Source organism: Nothoprocta perdicaria, unplaced genomic scaffold, assembly GCF_003342845.1.
Source record: "Nothoprocta perdicaria isolate Ctin4 unplaced genomic scaffold, notPer1 scaffold_51, whole genome shotgun sequence".
Taxonomy (NCBI): Eukaryota; Metazoa; Chordata; class Aves; order Tinamiformes; family Tinamidae; genus Nothoprocta; species Nothoprocta perdicaria.
In genome coordinates this window covers 3,046,338-3,069,744 of record NW_020455766.1, presented here as the reverse complement: position 1 = coordinate 3,069,744, position 23,407 = coordinate 3,046,338, and the positions used below count along the sequence as shown (strand labels likewise).

Below are 23,407 nucleotides of genomic sequence, written 5' to 3'. Positions count from 1 at the left end.
AAATCTAGCAGGATGTGCAGAGTAGTGCTGCGATGTTATTTGCTATTGGCCTGCACTAGGCCTCCTGTGCCCATGCCTAGGTCTAGTGTTAGGACAACGGTTAGGATTAGGGCTAGGGTTAGGGTTTGGAAGGAGAGAAGGCCTAGAGCCACAAGGGGTGTGGCGCTAGAAACAGGAAGCCAAGCCATATCTAGCACAGTGTAGAGAGTGGTGCTAGGATGTCCTTTGCTATTTCACCTGCAGTAGCCCTGCTGTGCTGAGTGTTAAGGCTCGTGTCAGGACTTGGATTATTGTTATGGTTAAGATCCAGAGAGAATATTAGAGTCACAAGCATTGTGGCGTGGCAAAAGACTATAAAAGGCAAGTGAAGCAGTGTATCCAGGGTCTTCTGTGATGTCATTTGTTATTTTACCTGCGTTAGGCCTACTCTTCTGTGTTTTATAACTAAGGTTAGTTTAAGAGGGGGAGAAAGCCAAGAAACAGAAGGGGTATGGCGCTTTAAATGGCAAGACAGATAAATAATATCAAGCTTTGCAGGGTTGTGCTAGGATCTCTCTTGTTATTTAAGCTGCACCAGGTCTGCTTTGCTCTGCCTTAGAGCTAGTGTTAGGGTTAGTGTAAGGACCAGTGTTACGGTTTGGGCTTGGTTTAGGGTTAAGAGCGAGAGAAAGCCTAGAGCCATTAGAGGCGTGGTGCTGGAAAGGACAATCCAAACCAAATATAGCCATGTGTCTACAGTAATAGTAGGACGTCATTTGCAATTTAAACTGCCCTATGTCTCCTGTCTTCAGGGATAAGGCTAGGATTACTGATGGACTTAAGGTTAGCGCTATCATTAGGCTTAAGTGAAAGCCTAGAGTCCCATGAATAATCGTGCTAGAAAGGAGAAGTTGAATGAAATATAGCAGGTTTTCCAGAGTGGTACTGGGATCTCATTTACTTTTTTTTTTTTTTTTTTTCCCTATATTAGCCTCCTGTGGTCACAGGTAAGGCTGGAGGTAGGGTTAGTGCTAGGTGTAGGGTAAAGAGGCAGGGAAAGCCTAAGGCCACAAGGCGTGTGGTGTTAGAAAGATCAAGCAGTGTCAAATATAGCAGTGTCAAATATGTCAAATAGGATACAAATATTTATCCAAAATGGTGCTAGGATCTCATTTGCTGTTTAGCCCCAGTAGGCCTTGGGACCTCAGACTTAGGGCTAGGGTTAGGGCTAAGAGGAAGACAAAGCTTTTAGTCCCATGGGGAGTGGTGCTTGAAAGGGCAAGATATATGAAATACAGTTGTGTATCTAGACAGGTGCTAGGATTTCATTTGTTATTTAACCTTCAATAGGCCTAAGTGAATTCCAGCTTAGGGCTAGAGTTAGTGCTAGGGTTAGGGTTAAGAGCAACAGAAAGCCTAGAATCTCATGGAGAATGGAGTTAGAAAGATAGTGTCAAAGGAAATGTAGCGCTATATCCAGACTCATGCAATTTTTTAGTTTAGCCAGCACTACTCCTGGATTCCTTGTACTTAGGGCTAGGGTTAATGCTAGGATTAGGGTTGAGAGAAATTCTAGAACCCCATGGTGAGTAGGGTTAGGTATATCATTCCAAAAGAAATAAATCCATATCCTGTAAGATGCTAGGACCTTATTTGCTGATTAACCAGTACTAGGCCTGGTTACTTCCGGCTTAAGGCTGAGGTTAGGATGAGTGTCAGGTTTAGGGTTGAGAAAGAGAGAGAGCGTCTAGAGCCCCATGGGAAGTCAATTTTATAACAGATATGTGAAAGAAAGGTTTGTGCTATATCCAGTTTGGTGGGGGGGATCTCATTTGATGTTTATCGAGAACTAGGCCTAGTGACCTCTAGTTTAGCGCAAGGGTTAGAGTTAGAGCTAGGGTTAGTTTTAAGAGAGAGAGAAATCCTAGAGCCCTAGAGCCCTAGAGTGGGCTTAGAAGGGCAGACCCACCGAAATGTATCGCTGTATCCAGGCTGGTGGTAAGGCCGTATTTGACGTTTGGCTTTTAGAGAGGGTATGTAGGCAGCACTAAGTCTCATTACCTCAGGCTTATGGTTTAGGATTTGGAATAGAATTCCAAATAGAATTTGGTTTAGGATTTGGAATAGAATTTGGAATCCTTAGGTTTAGGATTTGGAATAGGATTGAAGGTAAGAGTGAGAGAAAGTCTTGATCCCTGTGAGGAGTGTGTCTAGAAAGTGTGTTCCAAAGGAAATGTATCCATGCAGTTGCTTAGGACTGTGTTTGCCTTTTAGCCAGCATGGACCTCATGACCTCAGGCTTAAGGCTAGCTTTAGGGTTAGTGTTGAGAGAGAGAGAGAGAGAGAGAGAGAGAGAAGCCTCAACCCCCATGGAGAGTGAGTCTAGTAAGGGCATGTCAAAGGGTGCAAGTTGTAACACAGGAAACTTCATCTACATGTGGGAAATAATTTCTTTACTGTTAGAAAGACAGAGTATTGGAATGAACTTCCCAGTGGGGTTCCCTCTTTCTTTGGATTTCTTCAAACTTGCCTAGATGCAAACCTGTGCAACATGCTCTAGATGTCTGTTCTTGAGCTGGAGTACATGCCCTCTAGATGTCCTTTCCAACCTTAACKATTATGTTGTTTTATTCTGTTATCCTAGTTGTTCTGAATCTGTATGTGCTATGTAGAACTTGCAAGGCTAGCTCAACACTGTAAAATTGATTTTGGAAGCCAGTCACCTCATGTTAGTCTTTGTGGTAGTTGGAGTTACAGTGCTTAAATCCCTCTGCACAGTTAGCCTCAAAGGGAGGTGATCAGATACTGATCAAGGTCATTTGCTAATTTTTTTTACCAATCTTTTTTTCTTATTACTCTTGCCAGCTAAAGAATTACAGTTGACATTTTGCCCGCTGTATATGAACATTAACATCAAGCCATTACATGCATCAGCTTCTAAGCAGAACTGTCTGCTGGAATCATTGACTGTAGTAGTTTTCTCTTCAGCATTCCCTATTGAACTGGTAATAGTATGATGGACTTTTAAGTGGAAGTGAAGTCATTCTCCCCTGGAAGTCTGCTGCAAAGCACTTTTGAGAAACTGGCTAGGCTAGTCTCAAACTCTGAGTGCCCACAAGGCTTGATAGTAATGGAAAAAAGCATTAATGATATTTTACTCAACTATCAAAAATGAGTTGCCTGAGATAAATAGATTTTTTCCAAGGCTGGCATTCAGTAAATATGGATATAAAGTATAGCCCAAAAGAGAAGAGGTAATAAACTTACAACATTGTCATTTCTTTAATATCACAGCCCAAGGAAGAGTCAAAATTCCAGTAGGACTCTAGGCTGAATTGTGCTGTATAATACAAACCACAGGTAAAATGGGACTTCTGCAGGGAGGACCTGCCTGTTTAAGTTCTCTAAGCTTCCTGAATGAGTTTTAGCTTCTGTGTACATACTAAATGCCTAATTTGATTGGTGACATATTTATAACTGGATAACATTCTCTCCTGCATCTCTTAAGGGTATAGTAGAAATTCACAGCCTGGGGAAGGGTGAGACTATTGTGAGTTTAAATTAACTTAGCATCTCCCTGACCCTGGTCTGCTGAAGGGGCAGGAGAGTACCCCAGTGTAAGGTAGCCTTAGGAAAATGTGGAGTTGCAATATCAGTTCACAAGAGTCTGGAACCACTGTCTGTGCTTAGCTCTTCTCTGCAGGCCTGCTGAGCTGAGGATCAAGGTAGACAGTCTGCCATCTCCAATATACCTGACCCAGAGATAAAACCCTCTAGCTGGTTATTGGGCTCTTAAAAGGGCTGTTATGCCTCATCAGTGTTTCAAATCGTATAAAGTACAGAAAGAATTATATTCCTGATACTTACACAGGAAGGATACAGATTGTTTGAACGGAAGGTAGAATATGCTTTAATAAAGCACAAAGAGGTGAAGCACAGCTCTTCACAGAACTCCAGCACAAGCTGACCACACTCAGATGAACTTAACATCTGTGAAGGTCTAGGCAAGATACCACTCTTCATGAGTGCTTTTGAAATTTTTAGATGAAAGCTGCTTCAAACATGTAAATCATTTGTGTTCCTGGAAAGAGGGGGAGAATCTGAGCAACATAGTGACAATGTCAAATCTTCAGGTATATCAGCAACCATTAGAACCTCTGTATCTTGACTGCTTGCAGTACAAGTCTCAGTACCTTAACTGAGACTCTTGCATCCTTGGCAGCCTCTGTATGCAACCTAGTTGGAGACAGTGTGCCATTTCTACTGACTCTGAGCTAAACCAGGAAGCCTGAGAGCTTCTTTATTTACAGCAGGTGGTGGAATGTCCACCTGCTCTTCTAGATGCCTGTAGTCCTGGGAATAGGAGAGCTTTCTCCCATCTGGAGCACAGTACCAAGACCAGTTACATTGTCGGTTTTCTCAGATCTATTCCTGTAAATCTTGTGCACAAAGTTCTCTTTAGCCATATGTGCTATTGCTGTATGTGCTATATATGTGCTATATGTGCTATAACTTGGTAGTTCTGCTTCTTTTCTCAAAGCTATCAAGGGTATTCTTTCAGGGAAATAAGATGTATTTCATATATTAAAGTTTGAAACTCCAAAGCCTTCTCACTTAGTGAAATTTGTCCAAGAGCCAGTGAGTGGAATAAGCTGTTACGCAGTTGCTCCAGGTCTGTGCTAAGCAGAAGTTTGCAGTCTTCAAACTTCTAGTTTGGATGTAGAATGTAAGGGCTTTGGGGCAGGGCCCTAGGACACTGTGTTCAGAGTACAACATGCTCAGAAGTGGTTTGTACTACTTTTCACCCGCCTGGGGCAAATCTGGTACAATATTTTTGCCTTTTTTTTCCTGCAGCATCTCAGGCTATGGAGCTGCTGGTGGGAAAGGAGGAAAGAACACAATGGTGCGGTCCCATGGCGTGTCCGTGTTGGGAATTTTTGACCTCCAGAAGGATGATACCTTGTATATCTTGGTGGGACAGCAAGGTGAAGATGCTTGTCCTAGTGTAAGTGATTGCCATTTCTATTTTGTTTTAATCTCTTCTACAAATCTGTAGAGTTTCATTTGTTTGCAGAAAAAACAATGTCTTTGAGGACTGAGGTGTTTGAGTTTTATGTGATTTGGGATTATACAGTTCAAAGGATATCTGTGGTTTTACCAGTGGGGCATGAATGTCAACAGATGAAGTACCATGTCACTATGCTTACTCCCACCTTCAAGGTTCAGGCCCAGTTAGTAATACAGTAGAGACCTCTAACTGATCTGTATATCTCAGAGTATCTGTGGGGGTTTAGGCAGAAGAAAGACAACGCTGCATTCATCTCTTATGGAACCCAGTCTTCAAGGCTGACTTCACAAGGCTTTATCTTTTCTCTGTTGTTGAGCCAAGCTCTTCCATTATCAAAATATCCTGCAGCTCTGGAGAAATCCAACTCAGAGGGCCTGTTTGATTATGCTCTGTGTGTGAATAGGAGAAGATACTGCTGGGTCAATATGACTTCTGCCTTACTAACTACACACTGCAGCAAATGACTTGAGAGTGCCCATGGCCCATGCCCACAGGAATGTATTATTCTTTTAGTATATTTTTGTTTGTTTTGAAGTTAAAGGACAGAAAATAAACATGTGATATAATTTCATCTGCAGATTTGAGCCGGGCATTTAGATGTTGTTTAATTTCTGGACCATTGCATGGCTGGCATCCAAGATGTGAAATCTCAGCTGTCTTTCACACCAGAGAAATATTGAAGGATGTAGGAAAGAGTGGTTATCAAGGCTGGGTACTGGAGTAAATAATGTTAAAACTAGAATAATACACATCTCCAAACAAACCATTAATATTTAGCCTCATAGAAATGAGAAATGTGCAAGTGCAGACTTCCATCTAATGTCTATAACTAGGATATTCAAGCTCAGTATAATATATGGGCTCATTAAATTGCAGGCCACTGTAATCTTAGAGAGAATTTATTGAGTGCTAATGTAATTCTTTCATTGAGGCAAAGAGATTGCATTGACTTGTAGAATGGACTTTTACTAGATTGGATTGTAATCAGTTATATCTCTGCCATGAAGGTGTTTTTTTGTTTTTTTGTTTTTTTTTTTTAATTCAGTTGTAATCTAGTGGCTTCTCTGGGTCATTGACTTTGTCATTTTATTAATCATCCCTACCCAACTCCAAATCAATTAAGGATTGGGAAGAATGGGAGAAAGGAGGATTGCTTAATGCCATAGACACATACATGCACACAAAGTGGATTCTCTTGCCATTGGTTCTCTTGCACATCCTCAGATATATTCTATGGTCAGTAGAACACTTTATAACTTGAGGAAGATGTTTTTGTGTTTTTGTCATGTTCTTCTAAAAGAGGACATGTTCTTCTAAAAGAGGACACACATGTAAATGTGGAAAGAGAAGGCTAGTTCTAATATAACAGATACTAATACGTTTTTCCATCCAAGTCTCGTTAACTTGATGAATACAGTGTGCATAAAAAGATAATGTTATTCAGTGAAACTTATAAAGTAAATTGAAGTAGAAGCACAACTTGCAGCTTAAAAATACCCACCTCCAAGTTCTCTTTGTCGTATGCTTTAATGTTCTGATTTAATACTGGAATAGCAATTACCTTTTTTAGGCCATAGTCTGTAAGTACTCTGATGGTTTAATGTTGTTTGAAAGCAATTGGTAATTTTACTGGTTTGCATGATACAGAAGATTCGTTACATTTGTTGTTAATTGGTAGAGAGAAAAAAAATGCTAACTAGGTAATAGGGAGGCTTTCTAGTCAGGTATTTTCTCTAACATGTCTACCCAGCAATCAAAGCTGAGACTGCCGCTATTATGGCCTTGAAGTAGCTAGTTCTGGAGTTCTGGTAATTACAGTAAAATTGTTGCTTCAAAAATTTCTTGGATGTCTAGATAAGTTGGCTGAGCTCATCGCTACTGTCAGTACTATGTTTACGTAGGTTAGAACTGGTTGTGGTGTGTCTACATGAGCCGCAGATCTTAGTACTGTTGACTGCCTGGCCCTAGCTGTTCGGACACTGGAATAAAGGGGTTTTGTTTTGTTTTTTAAAAGGCTTCTCTCTCTGGCTCTGCCTTTTGACTACTGAAAAATATGAGGCAAATCACGCAGCTAAAAGATCCTCCCTTCTCCCGCTTGTGAAATGCAGCTGTTTAATGCTAGCAAGCTGTTGACATAGCTTCTGCTGTCTTGTGTCTAAAAAGCTAGTAGAGCTCTTGTACGTGGTAACTGGTAGGAGCACTGAGCTCTCTTGATAATTGTTGCATTAAAATGGCAACATATTTTCTGACCATCGTTGGAAGGAAAAGTGAGATTCTCCTACAGAAGTGTTTGCTCACTTCTGCTCATATAGTTTCACTACATGTGTGTTGGACCAGTGGCTTGGGAGGGTGAAGGAACCATGAGACCTGTATATATAAAAGGGCGTAAAGATTTCGTATTGGAATTCAATTCTGCTTTTCTGTTTTCAGACTAATGACATTATACAGAAAGTCTGCATTGGCGAGAACAATGTGATTGAAGAAGAGATACGTGTGAACAGAAGTGTTAATGAATGGGCAGGAGGAGGTGGAGGTGGGGGAGGCGCAACTTACATATTTAAGGTATGGAAACATAGTCCCTGTGTACCTTCATCATAAATATATCCTGCTATTTGCCTCCAGTATCACAGTTTGAAAAGCTGGAGAGCCCTTTAGAACGGAGCTGGGGAAGGGACAACAAATTGAGATCCTGGTAGGTTTTGTTTCTAGCTGGCAGCGGTAGTAAGCTAAGATGCCTCTTCATACCTTTTATAACTACTGCTACATGGGATGACTGTATTTGCTTTAATGACTTTAATCTCTAGCTACAGGATTTAGTTTATGCAATGTGAGAACATATGAAAAGTTCAGGATGGTTATATGTTTTTATCTTGGGGCAACTTTGTACCCAGAGGCCACAGACCTTCACTGTAGGTATGTCCCTGACATGTTCTGGCTAAGTCAGTACTCAGGCTGAACACAAATTTCAGGTGTTAATAATATCTTTAGATCAGCCAGATGCTACATAATTCAACCTAACTCTGCACGCTCAGTTTCCAGTGTAACAATTCTTTACCAGTGGAGACACAGATAGACACAAGATAGAGCAATGTCCCTTAGAGCTGTTTTGTTTGATGAAATTCATCAGATGATAAAGTAATAAGCTTTTTAAGAGCCCTCAGCACCATAGGAACGATTCAGAAAACTGCTGATGCCACTCTTCTTTGTTACTAACTTGGTAGGACAAGTGCGATTCATTAATCTTTCTGATGTGAATACATAAATAATGCAATGGTAATTTGTACTGTTCTGCAGTCCTGAATGTCTGCTTAGTGCAACATGCACTAGCTAGCGTGTGGTTGAACTTCCATTTGCATGACTCAGCCTAAACAGTGCCTTTATTTCTGAACTTGTTAAGATGGAGAATGGAGAACCAGTCCCCTTGATTATAGCAGCAGGAGGTGGTGGCAGGGCCTACAGGGCCAAAACGGACACATTTCACCCAGAAAGACTGGAGAATGATTCCTCTATTCCAGGGCTGAATGGGAATTCAGGAGCTGCAGGTAAGGAAAACTTACTCTTCTTAAGAAAAACTGTGTGAATATGTGCTATTCCCTCATGCAGTAGAAGTGAAATGCATGAATATACTGTTCCAGGGGAATGTGGAATTATAACATAGATGGTAACACAGGATGTATCCCCAGTGCAGTATAATTGGCTTATATGAGAGTCTCAGAGATGGTGTAACCACACAAATGCACCGTTCTCTGCAAGTAACATGGTACCTCTGATAAACAGAGTGGTTTGGCTGGGAGTCTGCTATGCTGCTGAGGTCATACTGCTCCTTGCACTGCTCTGTGCTGCGTAGACATGCTCACAGTGTCCCTGGCTTATGCAGAAGGAGCATAATTGCATCGTGGCTAGTAGTCTCTGTGAAGAGACCTTGAACTGAGGAACTGACAAAGCTGAAAATGGGTCGCCAGTGAGTACATTGTATTTAGAGCAGAGTTGGGATATGTTTTCACTGCCTTCCAATAAATTGCGTTCATTCTGCATTAGAACTGACATACAGTTTTTTCAAAATGTGGCTTTTGTTTTTTTTCTTTTTTTTCTTTTTTTCCAAAAAGAGGAGGGAAGGCTCTGTAAGACCTTTTAGGGGCCTACAGAGGTACTATGTGGTACTCCCACACTAGGTGGCATGGGAGTAGGAAGATGTATTGTTTTATGTTTTCCAAAGAAAATACTTCTCATGCCAGTTAAATGGTGAGTGGAAGGAGATTGTTGTGATCAGATGATTGTTGTGGTCAAAAGCCATAGAAAGTTTACTGTGGCACTGCAAAATAAGCCCATATCCTCTTCAAACCAAGAGATGAGATTCTTTCAGCTGAGATGCTTTGAGTCAGTGTTCATTCTGCAGATCCCTACTGTGTTTTTTACATTAAAATAACCATTACTGGGCCTCTTCTCTTAACTGCAGGTGGTGGAGGTGGCTGGAATGATAACACTTCCTTCCTGTGGTCAGGAAAATCCTTGCTGGAAGGTGCTACTGGAGGAAGATCCTGCCCCCAGGCCATGAAGAAGTGGGGGTGGGAGACAAGAGGGGGTTTCGGAGGGGGTGGAGGGGGGTGCTCCTCAGGTGGAGGAGGCGGAGGATATATAGGTAAAGTGGCTTCATGTTCAAGGTGTCCCTTCCCCTCCTTTAGTGCTAATGGTCAGCAAAAGGCTGATAGATATTTCTCCTGTAGTTAGCATATTTGACTGTTATGTAATAGTATGTCTATGTGTTGCCTTTTAGCACTAGATAAATGTATGATATTTAATCTTTGAGTAAATAGTCAGATGTCAGTCCTTCAGCTGTAATCCTGGCTTTGCAGTCTGAAAGAAATGTGCCATCAAGATCCTGTCGTGATTCTTGAACTTTCCATTTCTGTCTTATAATGTTGAAGAAATAGACTATGTGTTCCTATTACCAGCACCTGTATTTTGAGTACTTTGGTCCTGTAGACTGGCAGCTAGCCTTTATGTCAGGAGAAAGACATAGTTTCCTCTATGCTGTCCTGCTCTGAGTAGGCTTCAGTCCTACACAGATGGTCTCCAGGAGTAGAGTGGCTCCACTGTTTTTTGGTTCCTGTGATAAAGCTGCCAGCCAGGACCCTTCTTAATAATGACAGTGGTGTTGACTTCAGTCAACAAGGAACTTATTTCATATGCAGCAGGTTTCAGATGGCATTATATTGATTGCATCTGGTGTAGGCCAGATTAAAGATCTTGAGGCTCTACTAACTCATAATCTCCTGAGCCCCATAAATTCTTCAGCCATCTGCACTGTGGTGGACTTTTTAACCTCTGGTTCTCCACAGCTTAATTCAAATCCATGACTGAGTTGATATCCTGAGAGAAGTAATGAGCATAAATGATTAAGTGCATGTTTTGTACCAATGTTATTGTGTAATGTTTTTTTTTTTTCCAACAGAATGCCTCATCTGACATAATTTTGTTTTGCTCTGCGTTTTTCCCTCCTTGTTGAAGATAGTTAAAATGGAAATGCCATTTTTGGGTGGGATGGGGGATCTTTGCATGCTTGTAATACAAAATATATGGCCTRTGTTGTGCTTCTGGTATATTCTATTGTCCATACTGTGCTTTTGTGCTGTATATGCCTAAGCACAAATGGAAAATTTGCATATGAATTCCTTCAATCCCCACTCCTGGTGGACCACTCTGCTTCTAGGGTGCAAAGGAGGGGAAGATCAGATAACTCATTGCTCTGCTGACACAGTACATACCTTGATCAGCAAGTGAACAGAACTGGCCCTCAGGAACTGGTGTCCAGTCTCTTGGACCCATTAATATTGAGAAGGACTGCTACATTTTCACAGCATCCAAATGGTTAAAGCTGATATCTTACTGTAATTTGCATCAGCCTGCCTGTAGCTGAGCCAAAAACTGATTAAGTCACACGTGTAATGCCAGTGGCTCATATCACAGCTCACTAAATCATCACAGTATGCAGATACTTTGATTTATTTTCTTTTCCTATTTGGATGCTTCTCTAAATATGTTGAAGTCATGCATGTTGCAATGCTTATCTGTATTTTAGTGCTAATGAGCCTCAGTCTATTAAGGTAACTTCTGGTTTGATATAGGTGGCAATGCTGCAATGGAAAATGACCCAGAGATGGATGGGGAGGATGGTGTGTCCTTTATTAATCCAATTGGTACTTTATACACTCCAGCGCTTAAAGGTATTCATGTTGGTCAGGAGTCTCTTATAGTGAGTTTCTTTCATGTCAGAAATAGTTTGCATCTTTAAGATACTTTGAGAGCCTTTGGATACAACACAGTGTTGTTATGAACATGAGAAGGGAGAAAGATTGTTTAATATAGTCCAATGGAGATCAAACAGAAGTAATTGAAGAAAGAGGGGAGAGAACAGGTTGAGGCTGCTAGGAAATATTCCCCTGCATAAAAATCTACTACCCTGTAGAATAATTTTCTCAAAACAAGTGGTAGTAGAAGCTCCCAGTTCAGGTAATTTAAAAATGAAACCAAGTGACTAACTGTTCCCTACAGACATGTTCCTCAGAGCATCCCCCACTGAAGGTGTGATGTTGGGCGTAAGCATTCCTAGAGAAAACCGTGCAGCACTGCCCAGCAGTGTGCTGGGGTGATCCTGCCACTGAAGTCTTCTGAAGGCCTGTGCTTGCCTGGAAGTCATGTTTACTCAAAGAAATGTTTGCCTTAGGAGAGCCAAAAGTATTTTCAGATACAGGCAATAGATAGATCCAGGCAAAACAAGGTTTCAAAGATATTGCAGTGTTTGATCTCAGGAAGAGTATTTCACATAAAAATCAGGAGACAGAAGGTTGAGCCCCACAGACCACTGGAAGGGCAGCTGTCCTTTGGTTTCCGCAGCAGCCCTTGCTCATTTGATGGAACTCACTGCGGAAGGAGCCAGTGCCACTTAGCTGCAGTGGAGCTGATTTAGCTCAGTGTTATTTTGAGTATCTAAAAGCTACCAGCTAAAAATTTACTTGGTGCTCCCTCACTAAGAGGTCAGGCACGGAAGAGAGCAGGAGTCTGAGAGGGTGGAAAAAGAGCAGTTTCTCCCAGATTGGACCCATTCTGCTAGATCTGATGACCATGACTGTCATGTGCCCTGTTTCTGTCAGTGCTTGGGGGAACAATATGACTGATCTTAACAATAATTAACTCGACTTCTTACTTCTTTCATCCACTCCCTAGTGACAGAGGGGCATGGAGAGGTGGATATTAGGCTGCACTTGAACTGCAGTCACTGTGAGATGGACGAGTGCCGTGTTGATCTTGAGACTCAAAAAGTCATTTGCTTTTGTGAGCCAGGCACAAACTTGGCTGAGGATGGCGTGTCTTGCATAGGTAAGAAGGTGTGGGGTAGGCCGGCAGCATAAGCAACAGAGAGAATGTGCATAGTAMAAATCTTTGTGTTAGAATGGTAAGACATCCTAAAAGTGCTCTCTAGTCTGTCTTTTAAAGCTGGCTTCTCCTGAAACTTAGCTTCAAAAGAAGAGTATTTTGCTAGAATATAGATACACCAATGGTGAGGCATGGCCTGCATCATTGTTTTGTTTTACAGTATGTGCCTGAGATACTGGCCAACACTGAAGGTGGTGACTCAGGTTTTTATCCTCAAGAATCAAAGCACAATAGTGTGTTTGCACTGATACTCATGTCCTGCCCTGAAATTATAAAAGTTTGTTCACTGAAGGAATTTTATAGTTGAACTTCAATTTCAGGTTATACTTCTTAAGAACCAGCAGAAAGTACTAAGYAGAGAGGAAGGAGAAAATAATTTCTGAGGCTTTGGACAAATAAGGTGTATGTGCAGAATCTATTAAAAAAAAAAAAAAAAAACTGCATGAGATATGGCTGGGGAAAACCAAGGAAACTCCCTGTACTTGCCTCACTTAGTAAATAAGGCACCGTGATCTCCATTACACAGGTTTCTTCATGTTCACGTCCAGCAGTTGGAATACGTGACCCCAGGGTTTTGGGATTGTGTTTGTAGCTTTGTCCCTGACATAAAGTCTTTTTATACATTTTTTACTACTCCCATCTGTAAAATGAATAAAAAGCATGGATTTGTTGAGGGGTGAAATAAACTTCAGTAGATAGTCATTGAAAGCCTTGCAGTCCCACCAGTCAGCATGTTCCAAAAGTGAGGATCCAGCTATGGAATATGTTTCAGTGTTACCATTTTTTTTCTGCCTAAGATTAAATGCATCTGGGAGGTGATGTACTGCATTCCTCCTCCTGCTTTTACACCAATTTGAAATTGATGGCAGGACCCTAACCCTGGCARTTTAACGTTCTTTCTACCTCCCCAACCTCCTGCCACCTGTTTTTATGGCCTTGTTTTCATACTCACTGGAGTATATGTGCTAATTCCCTGGTAGCAAGCCATCTGTTTTAAATAGCTTGATCTTAATAGAAGAAAATGAAACAATAAGACATTACAGGTCACAGATCCCAAGAGCTAATCATGTCAGAGATTGCCCCTCCACAATGCAAGCAGCAGATGAGCGGATAGAAGAAAAAGCCAAAAAATCCGCCTGCAAAAAGTGTCTGCCGGATGGTCATTTCAAATGTGTAACTCCCTCTTTTCCGTATCTCTGTTACAGCTGAGCCAGTGGTTCATCTCCCTCTCTCCTTGGTGTTATCTGTAGTGACTTCAGCATTGGTTGCTGCCTTAATTTTGGCTTTTTCAGGAATCATGATAGGTAAGTGCCCCTCGACATGAGACGTTTTCATACACCGAAGGATTTTAGCTACTGCTGTATTTCATAACTTCCATTTAACTGCTAGTTTTAATAATAATTATTTTGATAGTAATTATTTCTAACCACAATGACCAATTTGAAGAAGAAATTTTGAAGAATTTAAAGAATTTTTGTTACTGTTTTTGTAGGTGTTGGGTTTTATTTTATTTTTTTTTTTTTCGAGAGAGAGAAAAGCTGAAAAGGGAAATATTTTTCAATTGCTGTTTAGTTTAAGCAGATATTTTACACTTGGTGTTTAGTACTTGACCGGGGTAAATTTAAAAAGAAAACCCCAAACCCAATTGCCCGGTTTTTGGTGTAAAGCTGCCAGAACCAAACTGCCAAAGATTTTAGCAGAAGCTGTTGGTACTTCATACGTAAAAGCTGGTCTCTCCTTATTTTATTATGTCCGTTTTAGCCTCTTATGTCCATTATGTCCATTTTAGCCTCTTAACATATGGCATTTAAGCTTTAAATTCTCACATAGGTTCTCTTTTTACAAAGTGTTGGTTAATAGGGTGTGGATGTTCTTGGTATTTTTATTTGAAGTTTTAAAGGTGTTTTTTAACCTTTTCACTTTCTTACTTTAAACAATCCTTCACCTGCATTTGATTGCAGGCAGAATAAATTGGAACCAAMAAAATGCAGCCAGGGATTCAACCTGCAGCTTGTCCGCATTTCTTTGTCCACACTGCATGTAGTCTTGAGGGAAGGAAGGGAAAAGATGGGGACAGAGCAGCAAATGGTAGCTAGTAAATTAGATTTGCGCTGCTGTTTCAGTTTTAAGAATTTCAGGAGTTATCAGTTGCACACATATGGTCCTAGATGTATCATTTCTGCCCCAACAGTACCTCTTTAAAAATTACTAATTACTTCTCAGGAAGCGGAAGAATAATCCGCYTTCCCTCCAACCAGCCTATCATTCCCATCTCAGGAAAGAGCAGAGATTTAAGAAATGARAGCAAAAGCAATGAAGAGGAAAATGGAGGACAGGGAGAGTTTGTGGATAGGTCATTACCTGCATCTGGCTTGCCAGTGCATGTTTACCCCTTAAATTCTTCCCTTGAGCAACATCTGCTGGAGTAGACACATTACTGTCAGAGTCTATGGGCTCAATCTAGCTTCCACAGAAATCAATAGAAAGAATAATATTGATTTAACCTGTTCGTTGTTATTGGCATCTTGCTTTGAAAAAAAAATATATGTAACATCAGTTACTATTTTAAGGAACATCCATGTTATGTCTTCTTCATTTCTAATGATATTTCATAAGTATCAGTGAATTGATTTGAGGAATACAAAAACTAACAGCAGCTCATTTCAAATTTAGGCCAGCTCTGTTGTTGAGAAACAGTTTGTGTTGAATGAGGATAGAGTTTTGCAAGTGAGGTATTTTTATKTACATTGAGTTATTCTGAGGTAAGAATTTAATAAGTAATCTTTTTTGAACAATGGTGATGCACTCGTTCATTTCAGTCTATTAGTTACTTCATGCAATTTAGGAAAGTTGCTTATACTGAGCTCCCTCCAGTTTAGCTCTGGCTTCATAGTTAGAAGCTCAAGTTAAACTAAACTGAAGGTACGAAAAACCCTTCAAACTCACAGACCTTCAAAATCACAGATCTAGAAAGTGAAAATCATGACTCTTGAAGCAGCTTGTGAGCAAGTTATGCATCTTCATGTGATTTGTAAATCAGAAGTTTCTGGATAATTTCAGCTTCCATTTTCTCCGCTTAAATATATGACATACAGAAAAATGCCAGTGTTACTATCTATTTTGATTCATTGAAATTTGAATTCATGCAGCTAATTCTAGCAAGGATATGATGCATGGTTGCCATCATGTTCCAAAGTCTGTTAGTCTTCACTTTACTCTGTTCTCTGTATTTAGTGTATCGTCGGAAACACCAAGAGCTACAAGCCATGCAGATGGAGTTGCAGAGCCCAGAATACAAACTAAGCAAGCTGCGGACGTCCACTATCATGACAGACTACAATCCCAACTACTGCTTTGCTGGAAAAACCACATCCATTAGTGACCTCAAAGAAGTKCCTCGCAAAAACATCTCCCTCATCCGGTAAATTCATTTTTGCCTTCCCCATGCTTCACACTGTGTATGCTCACACGTGCAGCCTCTTTTGTATGGATGTGGACTTAGGTCCCTTGTGCAGGCATATACAAATTCTCATGTATTTTTAGACTTACACTCCTAACAAAAAGCTTGTAGAGCTGCAGTAGCTAGGTTTGTGTCAAGTGGATTAGAGTTTGTTAGAGTCTCCTTGGCCTTTTACAGGTGCAGTGTTAATCTGCTGGCATCATGGGAGGAACTGAGGAGTCATCACCAGCCATTGAGAGACACATCTCATGCAGGCTCTGCAAAGAATAGTGCATTTTCAGTATTAACTGATGAAGTGCTGGAAAGATGGAGGCTTGTAGGAGGCTCTTTTAAAGTCTTTGATAGAGTTTTTGCTAAAGAGAATGAGAACTATACATGCAATGACAGCAAAAGGCAGTGTGTTTGAGGCTCCCAGACAACGCCTGCCCTCTTGAAAGGACAGGAATTTAAAGCTAGTAGGAAAATCCTGTTAGAACTTAGAACTTTTGGAAAGCTGGAAGAAGCCTCTAACAAAGACTTCAAAAACCAAGAGTTTGGTCCCACCTTGCTCTCCTGCATGGTGYGGTGTATTCCACTAATATGACTTTACCCAGATAGCGTGCAGTCTTATACAGTTAGTCAAGAACTGGTAAGTGGGAGAAAAGGAAACCAATAGAAGCATGCTATAACAAATGAAACTCAGAGAAGTCCATTCAGTCTGCAATATTTTTTGGCTCTTATCTGTTCCCCTTCRTCTTGCCAAACTGCAGCTGGAAGCTTCCGATGTACTTTGCGCTGCTGCCACCTTTGTCACTTGGGCTCTGAAGGGATTTTTTTTTTAATGTGTGTCAAGGGATAAGACAGAGTGCATCTGGGAATTGACAGGGGCAGGGAAAGTGGGCATTTGGACAGAAGGGAGAGTTATGAGCTCTAAGAAAAGATCCTTGCTTTGTAATTCAGGTCTATTGAAAATTGTTGTACCATTCCTAGTTTCTTGTTCAACATTTTCATTAATGGAAATGCATAAACTTCCTGGGAATTGTCAATATGACTAGGGTGCAAACCTGTACCCACCAGTAGCACTGGCACCAGCTCAAGAAGAGAATGCTATCCATCGCACACAACAGTGASAGCAAGTTGATTTCATTGTGGACAGTTCACTTCTGAAGATCACTTTCTTAACAATTAAATCCATTTTAGGTCCAGGAAACATTAGATTGAGGTCTGATCCCTTTCATGGTGTTCAGAATGGTGCTCTCCAAGCCACATCTGGTTCTCCTGTTTCACTGCTATGAAGCACATGAGCCCATTCTGTGAGTTGTGACCACAGTGTTATATGTATTCTCTGTAGTAAAACCTTCTTGTCTTCTCTGGTCTGTCCAGGGGTTTGGGCCACGGAGCCTTTGGTGAGGTATATGAAGGTCAGGTGGCAGGGATCCCCAGCGACCCCACTCCCTTGCAGGTGGCTGTGAAAGTAAGTGACAGTGTATGAGATATCATGATGGTTTTGTGTACTTTTCACCCAGGAGTCCCAATGCATTGTAAAAATGGAGATTAATTAAGCTTTCCTACACCACTGGAGGACACAACTTGAAAGGTTTTAGCTCTATTACAACACCTGTATCCATCATTGTGATAGTACAACTTATAGCATATGGGCTTGTGAGACTATTTAAGAAGAAATCTGTAAGTAATAATAGATGAAGGTTTCCTGTGCAGCTGAAGCAGACTTCARAGATCAGAAATAGATCTGCCTTCTGTCCATCCTTCACATGCTACACCTAGAATGGCAGAGTCCAGAGGTTTTGAGTCACAGGTCAAAAATCTTCATGTGGCCAGGAGCAATTGGCACATACAAAGGGGCTGCAGGTAGGAGACTGGCTGATTCTTCAGGGATCTCCCCACTCTGTTACAGGACAGATATGCACCGGTTGCATAGCTAAATCCTGAGAGACTGTAGGAGTTTTTTTCAGACCTTCAGCAGCCAGCTAGCTTGCTTCTTCCTGTAAATTGCATTGCAGTACAAGCCTACTGCTAGTTACGTACATTTGATGGGAGGTAGCAGTATTGAACCGCCTGAGAGCTCAAGTGCTATGTGCCCATTCCTCCTCCTCTACGCAAAGGACTCCTATGTATTCAGCACTGTGCCCGTTTGAATAATAAAATACCTATTTGAGAGTATTTGCTCTGACAGTGTGGGCTTTGAAGATGACAGAGGCATCRATGGACTGTATGTTCTGTGTGATATGTATTTCTCAGCACACTTCACAGTCTAGTTGAGTTATGGCCTAGTCATTACCGTAGTCCGAGGTTTCTTTTAGAGAGCCTAGGACAGCTGCAGACAATGTTTTGATTGTATCAGGCATTCACATCTGAAAAGTTAAATTTCTTTCATTGCCATCTTGTTCTTTCTTTTCCAGACATTGCCAGAAGTGTGTTCAGAGCAAGACGAACTGGACTTCCTCATGGAAGCTCTTATTATTAGGTGTGTTTTAATAAGATAGAAAAGCACCCGTGCCTACTTGAAAAGCACAACAGTAGTAGGATAAGAGGTGCTTCGAGGGATCATGTCCATAAAAATATTGTAAAATATCCATAACATATGTAAAACATCCATAAAAATACTGTAATCTTTTCAACAGCTCTCAATATTTTCAGTAGGTTATGATTACTCTTCTTTTTAATTCTTGTTACGAAAGAATAGAATGAGTCACTAATTKATTAAGGGCAAAATTTTATGGAAAGTTCACACATATTTACACTATGCAGATAGAAAAAGACAAATGCAGCTACGAGGGCAGCATGTCGACTTKGTACAATTACTCTGCCTTTGAGATGGGTTACTTTTTCTTTAAAAAAAAAAAAAAAATAAAAATAAAAACTCCTCCTTCCGCCCAGCCCCAGCAAAGTATTTTCATTTTCTGGAGTTGTGGCTTTTTTTGAATCCAAGCTCTTTCATGACCAAGTCTCCTTGTCTCCACAGCAAATTCAACCACCAGAATATTGTGCGCTGTATCGGAGTGAGTTTGCAGGCATTGCCCCGTTTCATTCTGCTAGAGCTCATGGCTGGAGGTGATCTGAAATCATTCCTGAGAGAGACGCGGCCTAGACCGGTAAGAAAGTAAGAGAGCAGCTGTTTCTCTTTGCACATCTTGCAAAGACTTCTGCATCCCTCTGGCAGCTTGTTTCGCTGACCATGATGAATACGGTTCCTCACTTTTTCTTCTTCAAAAGAYTGGCTTTTCTTTTAGCCAATCTTAACATTTATTCATAAGTGCAAAAAATGACATTGGGGGAACCTTATTTATAGCCACTTTGATTTTGTAAATGAGAAGATCCTGGTCTTCAATTTGTTTTGCTGTATGGAAGCCAAATGTCTCCACTGGATAGCTGAGTGATTTTGGAATATCTGTTCCCAAACTGCAGTATTGGAGGCACTTGAATTCATCTGGTCAGGCAGAGCAAAGCTGGTGGTGAGGAAGTCCATTACTAAATAAGAAGGAGAGATTAAATAACACATAAGTCTTACAACTATCAGGAGCTGCAGTAGCAGAATGCGCAGGGGAAAGGAAGGCACAATGTGGCCAGATCTCATATTCTGGATATGTAGGGGAAGAACAGGAAGAGGTTACTTACCAGTCTATTCAAAAAAGAATATATAGAGAGAGGCAAAGCAGTGGGAAGATGAGGTGAATATATGACTTGCTTTTACTTGTTTTTTTTTCTCAAGTGTAACATTTATTAGACTAATCTGCTTATAGTCAATTCCTTACAAATAGAATTTTGTCTAGTAAGCTGCTTTCACAGGGTAAACACCTAAAGATCCATGCAGTTACTATGTCTATCCAGTTTATAGAGTCAGAAATTTCTATTGCTAGAAAAATTGTCTGGAGCAGGACATAAACATGAAGGGAAGTGCTGATGCATATGCAGAGGAACCTCATCCCTAGACTTTGCTAAGTAACATGGTAGACACCATCTTATTAAAAAAAAAAAAAAAAAAAAAAAAAAAAAAAAAAAAAAAAAAAAGAAGAAGAAGAAGAAGAAAATGAGCCATCATGCTCAAAAAAATGCAAGTAAAGTTGTAGTTAAAAAGCAGATGTAAAAGAGCTGCTGGCCTCCTTCATAACTTTTCATGAACGTGAGAATGTAGAACAAAAGAGAGCAGGGATAAAAAGGCACAGAAAAAGTTTCTAACTCGCTAGATATTTTTCTTTCTCTTTATTTTTTAATTCTCTCTTTTTTCAAGAAAGTTGAAAAAAGCCAAAACATAAAACAGATGTTGGACTTCCTCACATGAGTTCAAAAATAGATGTGTAGATCTAGTAATGGTAAAGCTGTTATTTAAACTGCATATCAGGTGCATTTCTGTGGAAGTCTGWCAGTAGAAGTAGGTTTGACATAGGCAAGAAGAAAATCAAGCCTAGAGCTGTTGACTTACTAATAAGTATCCTTAGTCCAAAATTTTAAATATTTTCCCAGTAAGATCAGCTTCAACAGGAAATGTCAATCATTTAGAAACATGAGAAATGGTGTCTTTCAAGGGGAGTAAGCACTTCAAAAGAATAAAGTTGAATTTGGGCTACTGGATTAGAACAGCTCCCCAGATGTTGGAGTTCACTGGCAGATCCCACCGTCTTATTTTGCTTCTGCCTTTCTTTGCAAAGATGCAAACTTTATGACCACAGAAAAGACAAGAATTATCTCTAATGGTTATAGAGAATAGTCTTCACTGAGACATCTGGAAAGAGATGGATGATTTTTTCCTCGCAGTCTAGTTTTCAGAACTGCTGAAGAGGATTTGCATTGCCCAGATGCATCACAGCATTGGATGGATGGGATAGAAGAAAATGGCTGCTGCAAGTCTAAGCATCCAGAAATATAAGATGTTTAAAATCTGAGCTGGCAGTCTTTGTAATAGAGGTTGGTTTTCTGTAGCTCTTACAGATGTTCCTGTCAGCTCATACAAATGGGCTAAACCTGCTGGCAGATGAGGGGAAATTCATGTTTTATGATGTGGGCTCTGCTCTCACCTGGTGCAGGGAAAAACAGAGCAAGCCATTATATGTTGTTTGGTAGGTGCTTTGATCTAAGCTGCCAAGACAGGCTGTGGTAGCTGTATGAAATTGCAGGAGAAATGGATGGTGTAGGGCAAGGGCATCCATCACTTCACAGTGGAAGCCTCTTTTGGGCTCATTAAATTAGAGGGAGAATCCAGCTCAGTAATGATCAGGGCCTTGTGAGGAAGCACCAGGAATGAACATTTGTCCTGAACAGCAGGAATTTTAACCTTGCAGTAAAGTGAACTAGTTGTTTTAGTGGATGAAAAGTCCCTTTTCTTCATAGCATGCAGTCACTAGAGCCTTCTAATCTGACACATTTCTTTCTCTTTACCCTTACCCTACTCGTGAGTTCTGCTTTGCATGTCAGGTTTTTCATTTCTGTTTCTTAGTAGTAGCTCTGTGCAAACTCTCCGAAACTTAGTGTCAGGAGAGGCAAGTGATTCCCCCCAAGCACAGCAAACATTGCTTCTTTGCCGTTTTCTTTCTCCTTCACAGTCTCTCCTTCTTTTTCTCTTCTTGTCTTATCCTTTCTGACCTGAGTGAAATTGTATGAGACTACCATAAAACTACGACGTATAGGGGCAGCTCCYAGGACCTTGACAGTGCTCCTCTGTTTCCAGCATTTAATTTGATCCTGAGACTACAGGAGATGTGGGGCAAATGCTGCTGTTTCTGYACCTTGCCTTTCCTCCTTTCCTCTTTCCTGCACTACTCTTTTTTTTTCCTCCTTTGTTTTCTCAGTTCTGTATTATATCATATTTGTATTATAGGCCTTTTCCCCACTGTACTTCTGTTTTCAGTCTGGTTCCAAAGTGAGTAAGATTTGCCTGTTCATTCTCGATGTTTATCCTCCAGGGTCTCTCCCTGCTTTGTAACTTTCAATTCATTTACTGATTTCAGTCAAAACATTAACAGCTCACAAGGCTCATGAAAGGTGAAAGCACCACTCTCGAGCAACCACAGAGTGAAATAATTGCGTCATTTGACCTGCAAGTGGCCAGTSAGAGGATATGTTGCTTGGAGCAGGGCGTACAGCATGCTGCCTCATGCTCTGCTGCTAAAACCAGGATAGGGAGCAGAGGGAATGGTGGGGAAGGAGACAGCAAATAAAGGAAGGAAGAACTTGAGACATTATTAGGGACTGTGGTAGTGGTAAGTTAGAGCTACCACAGCAAGGGGAATAGGGCATAGGATGCAACTTCATCGGAGACTGAGATGCTGTCAGCACAGCCTATTGCATATTGTTCATCTGTGTTCATGAAGGCAATATTTGGCCAACAAGTAATGATAATTCTTGCTTAGGATCCAGAATAATCACACATGTGGGCTGAACATTCATCCAACATTACTGACATAATACCAAAGATTTTTATGGGAAATGATCAGTTTAGACCAGCCAGGCATCTGTCTCATAAAATGGGCCAACTCCAAAAGCTTTCTATTCAAACTTCTTTGCAGGTCTAGGCTTTATGACACTGAGGAGTTTCTCTGTTCTGTTTTTAGTAAGATTTCATGTCTCTTAAAGAATTACCTTTCCCTTGTTTTCTGGGGAGAGGTAGTTCAGGTTGATAGACTGAGAGATGCCTGGAACTGAAGCCTTGCTTGTTACAAGCATTGCAGACTTCTCTGTTCTAGGAAGTTCAGCAGTGATCCTTCTCATTTATAGAGAAGCAATCAAGATTGGAAGATCAAGTGTAGCAATTGWTTTCCCCTCATTTATATTCTGCAGAGCAATGATCACACTGAACAATACACAGAATTTTATTTACCTTTAGCAAGATTCAGCCTCACCCAGGGTAATGCCGTGTTACTGTTTCCTGTGTGCTCGCTGCTCCAGACACTGATGCTTTCCAGCTGGCATTGTCCATTCATCTGAGGAGCAAAAGCTGTAAACAGCTGAGAAGTGAATTCCATGGTATCTCAAGGCTGCTTCCCTTGCAAAATGATTACAAACCCTCTATTTTTCAAAGAAATTGCTTGGCTAAATTGTCCTTGGCTGGGAAGTCACATTTGTTTTAGGGCCATATTTAGCCAAGTAAATGGTGGGAGGAATTCACGCAAGGAGGGAAGGGGGAAAAACAAGTAGAAGTAGAGGTCTGCTGGTCAAATCAGCTTGTGGCATCAGCCTACTGATTTGTCAGGCAGTATAGCCCAGGTTTGGAGTCAATTTCTGCACAATAAAGAATTTAGATTTGTTACTCAGTTTTAACTTCAAGTTTCTGAGCCTTGCTCAGAAATGGAGGGAATGGGCAGACCAAGGTAGTATGGTATTTCCCTTTAGTTGCATGCTGAAAAGGGAAAGAACAGCATCTACAACCTCCCTTATTGTGGCCAAACTGATGAGGCACTTTAACTCAGAGGTGTTAAAAGATTTCTCCCCCAACCTTCCTCTCCATGACCTGCCAAAAATTTAAAAAAAAAAAA

General features: G+C 40.8%; 1 protein-coding gene across 1 annotated transcript in view; it reads left to right on the top strand.

Moving 5' to 3' along the window:
* ALK (ALK receptor tyrosine kinase) overlaps positions 1 to 23,407 on the top strand; it is a 201,341-nt gene that overhangs the window by 168,936 nt on the left and 8,998 nt on the right. Inside the window, exons 12-22 of the mRNA XM_026048109.1 lie at positions 4,834 to 4,984; positions 7,478 to 7,609; positions 8,445 to 8,589; positions 9,504 to 9,686; positions 11,173 to 11,271; positions 12,272 to 12,432; positions 13,692 to 13,785; positions 15,716 to 15,902; positions 17,304 to 17,394; positions 18,341 to 18,405; positions 18,904 to 19,033. Coding sequence (XP_025903894.1) covers positions 4,834 to 4,984; positions 7,478 to 7,609; positions 8,445 to 8,589; positions 9,504 to 9,686; positions 11,173 to 11,271; positions 12,272 to 12,432; positions 13,692 to 13,785; positions 15,716 to 15,902; positions 17,304 to 17,394; positions 18,341 to 18,405; positions 18,904 to 19,033 — 1,438 coding nt within the window. The remainder of the gene's footprint in view (positions 1 to 4,833; positions 4,985 to 7,477; positions 7,610 to 8,444; positions 8,590 to 9,503; positions 9,687 to 11,172; positions 11,272 to 12,271; positions 12,433 to 13,691; positions 13,786 to 15,715; positions 15,903 to 17,303; positions 17,395 to 18,340; positions 18,406 to 18,903; positions 19,034 to 23,407) is intronic.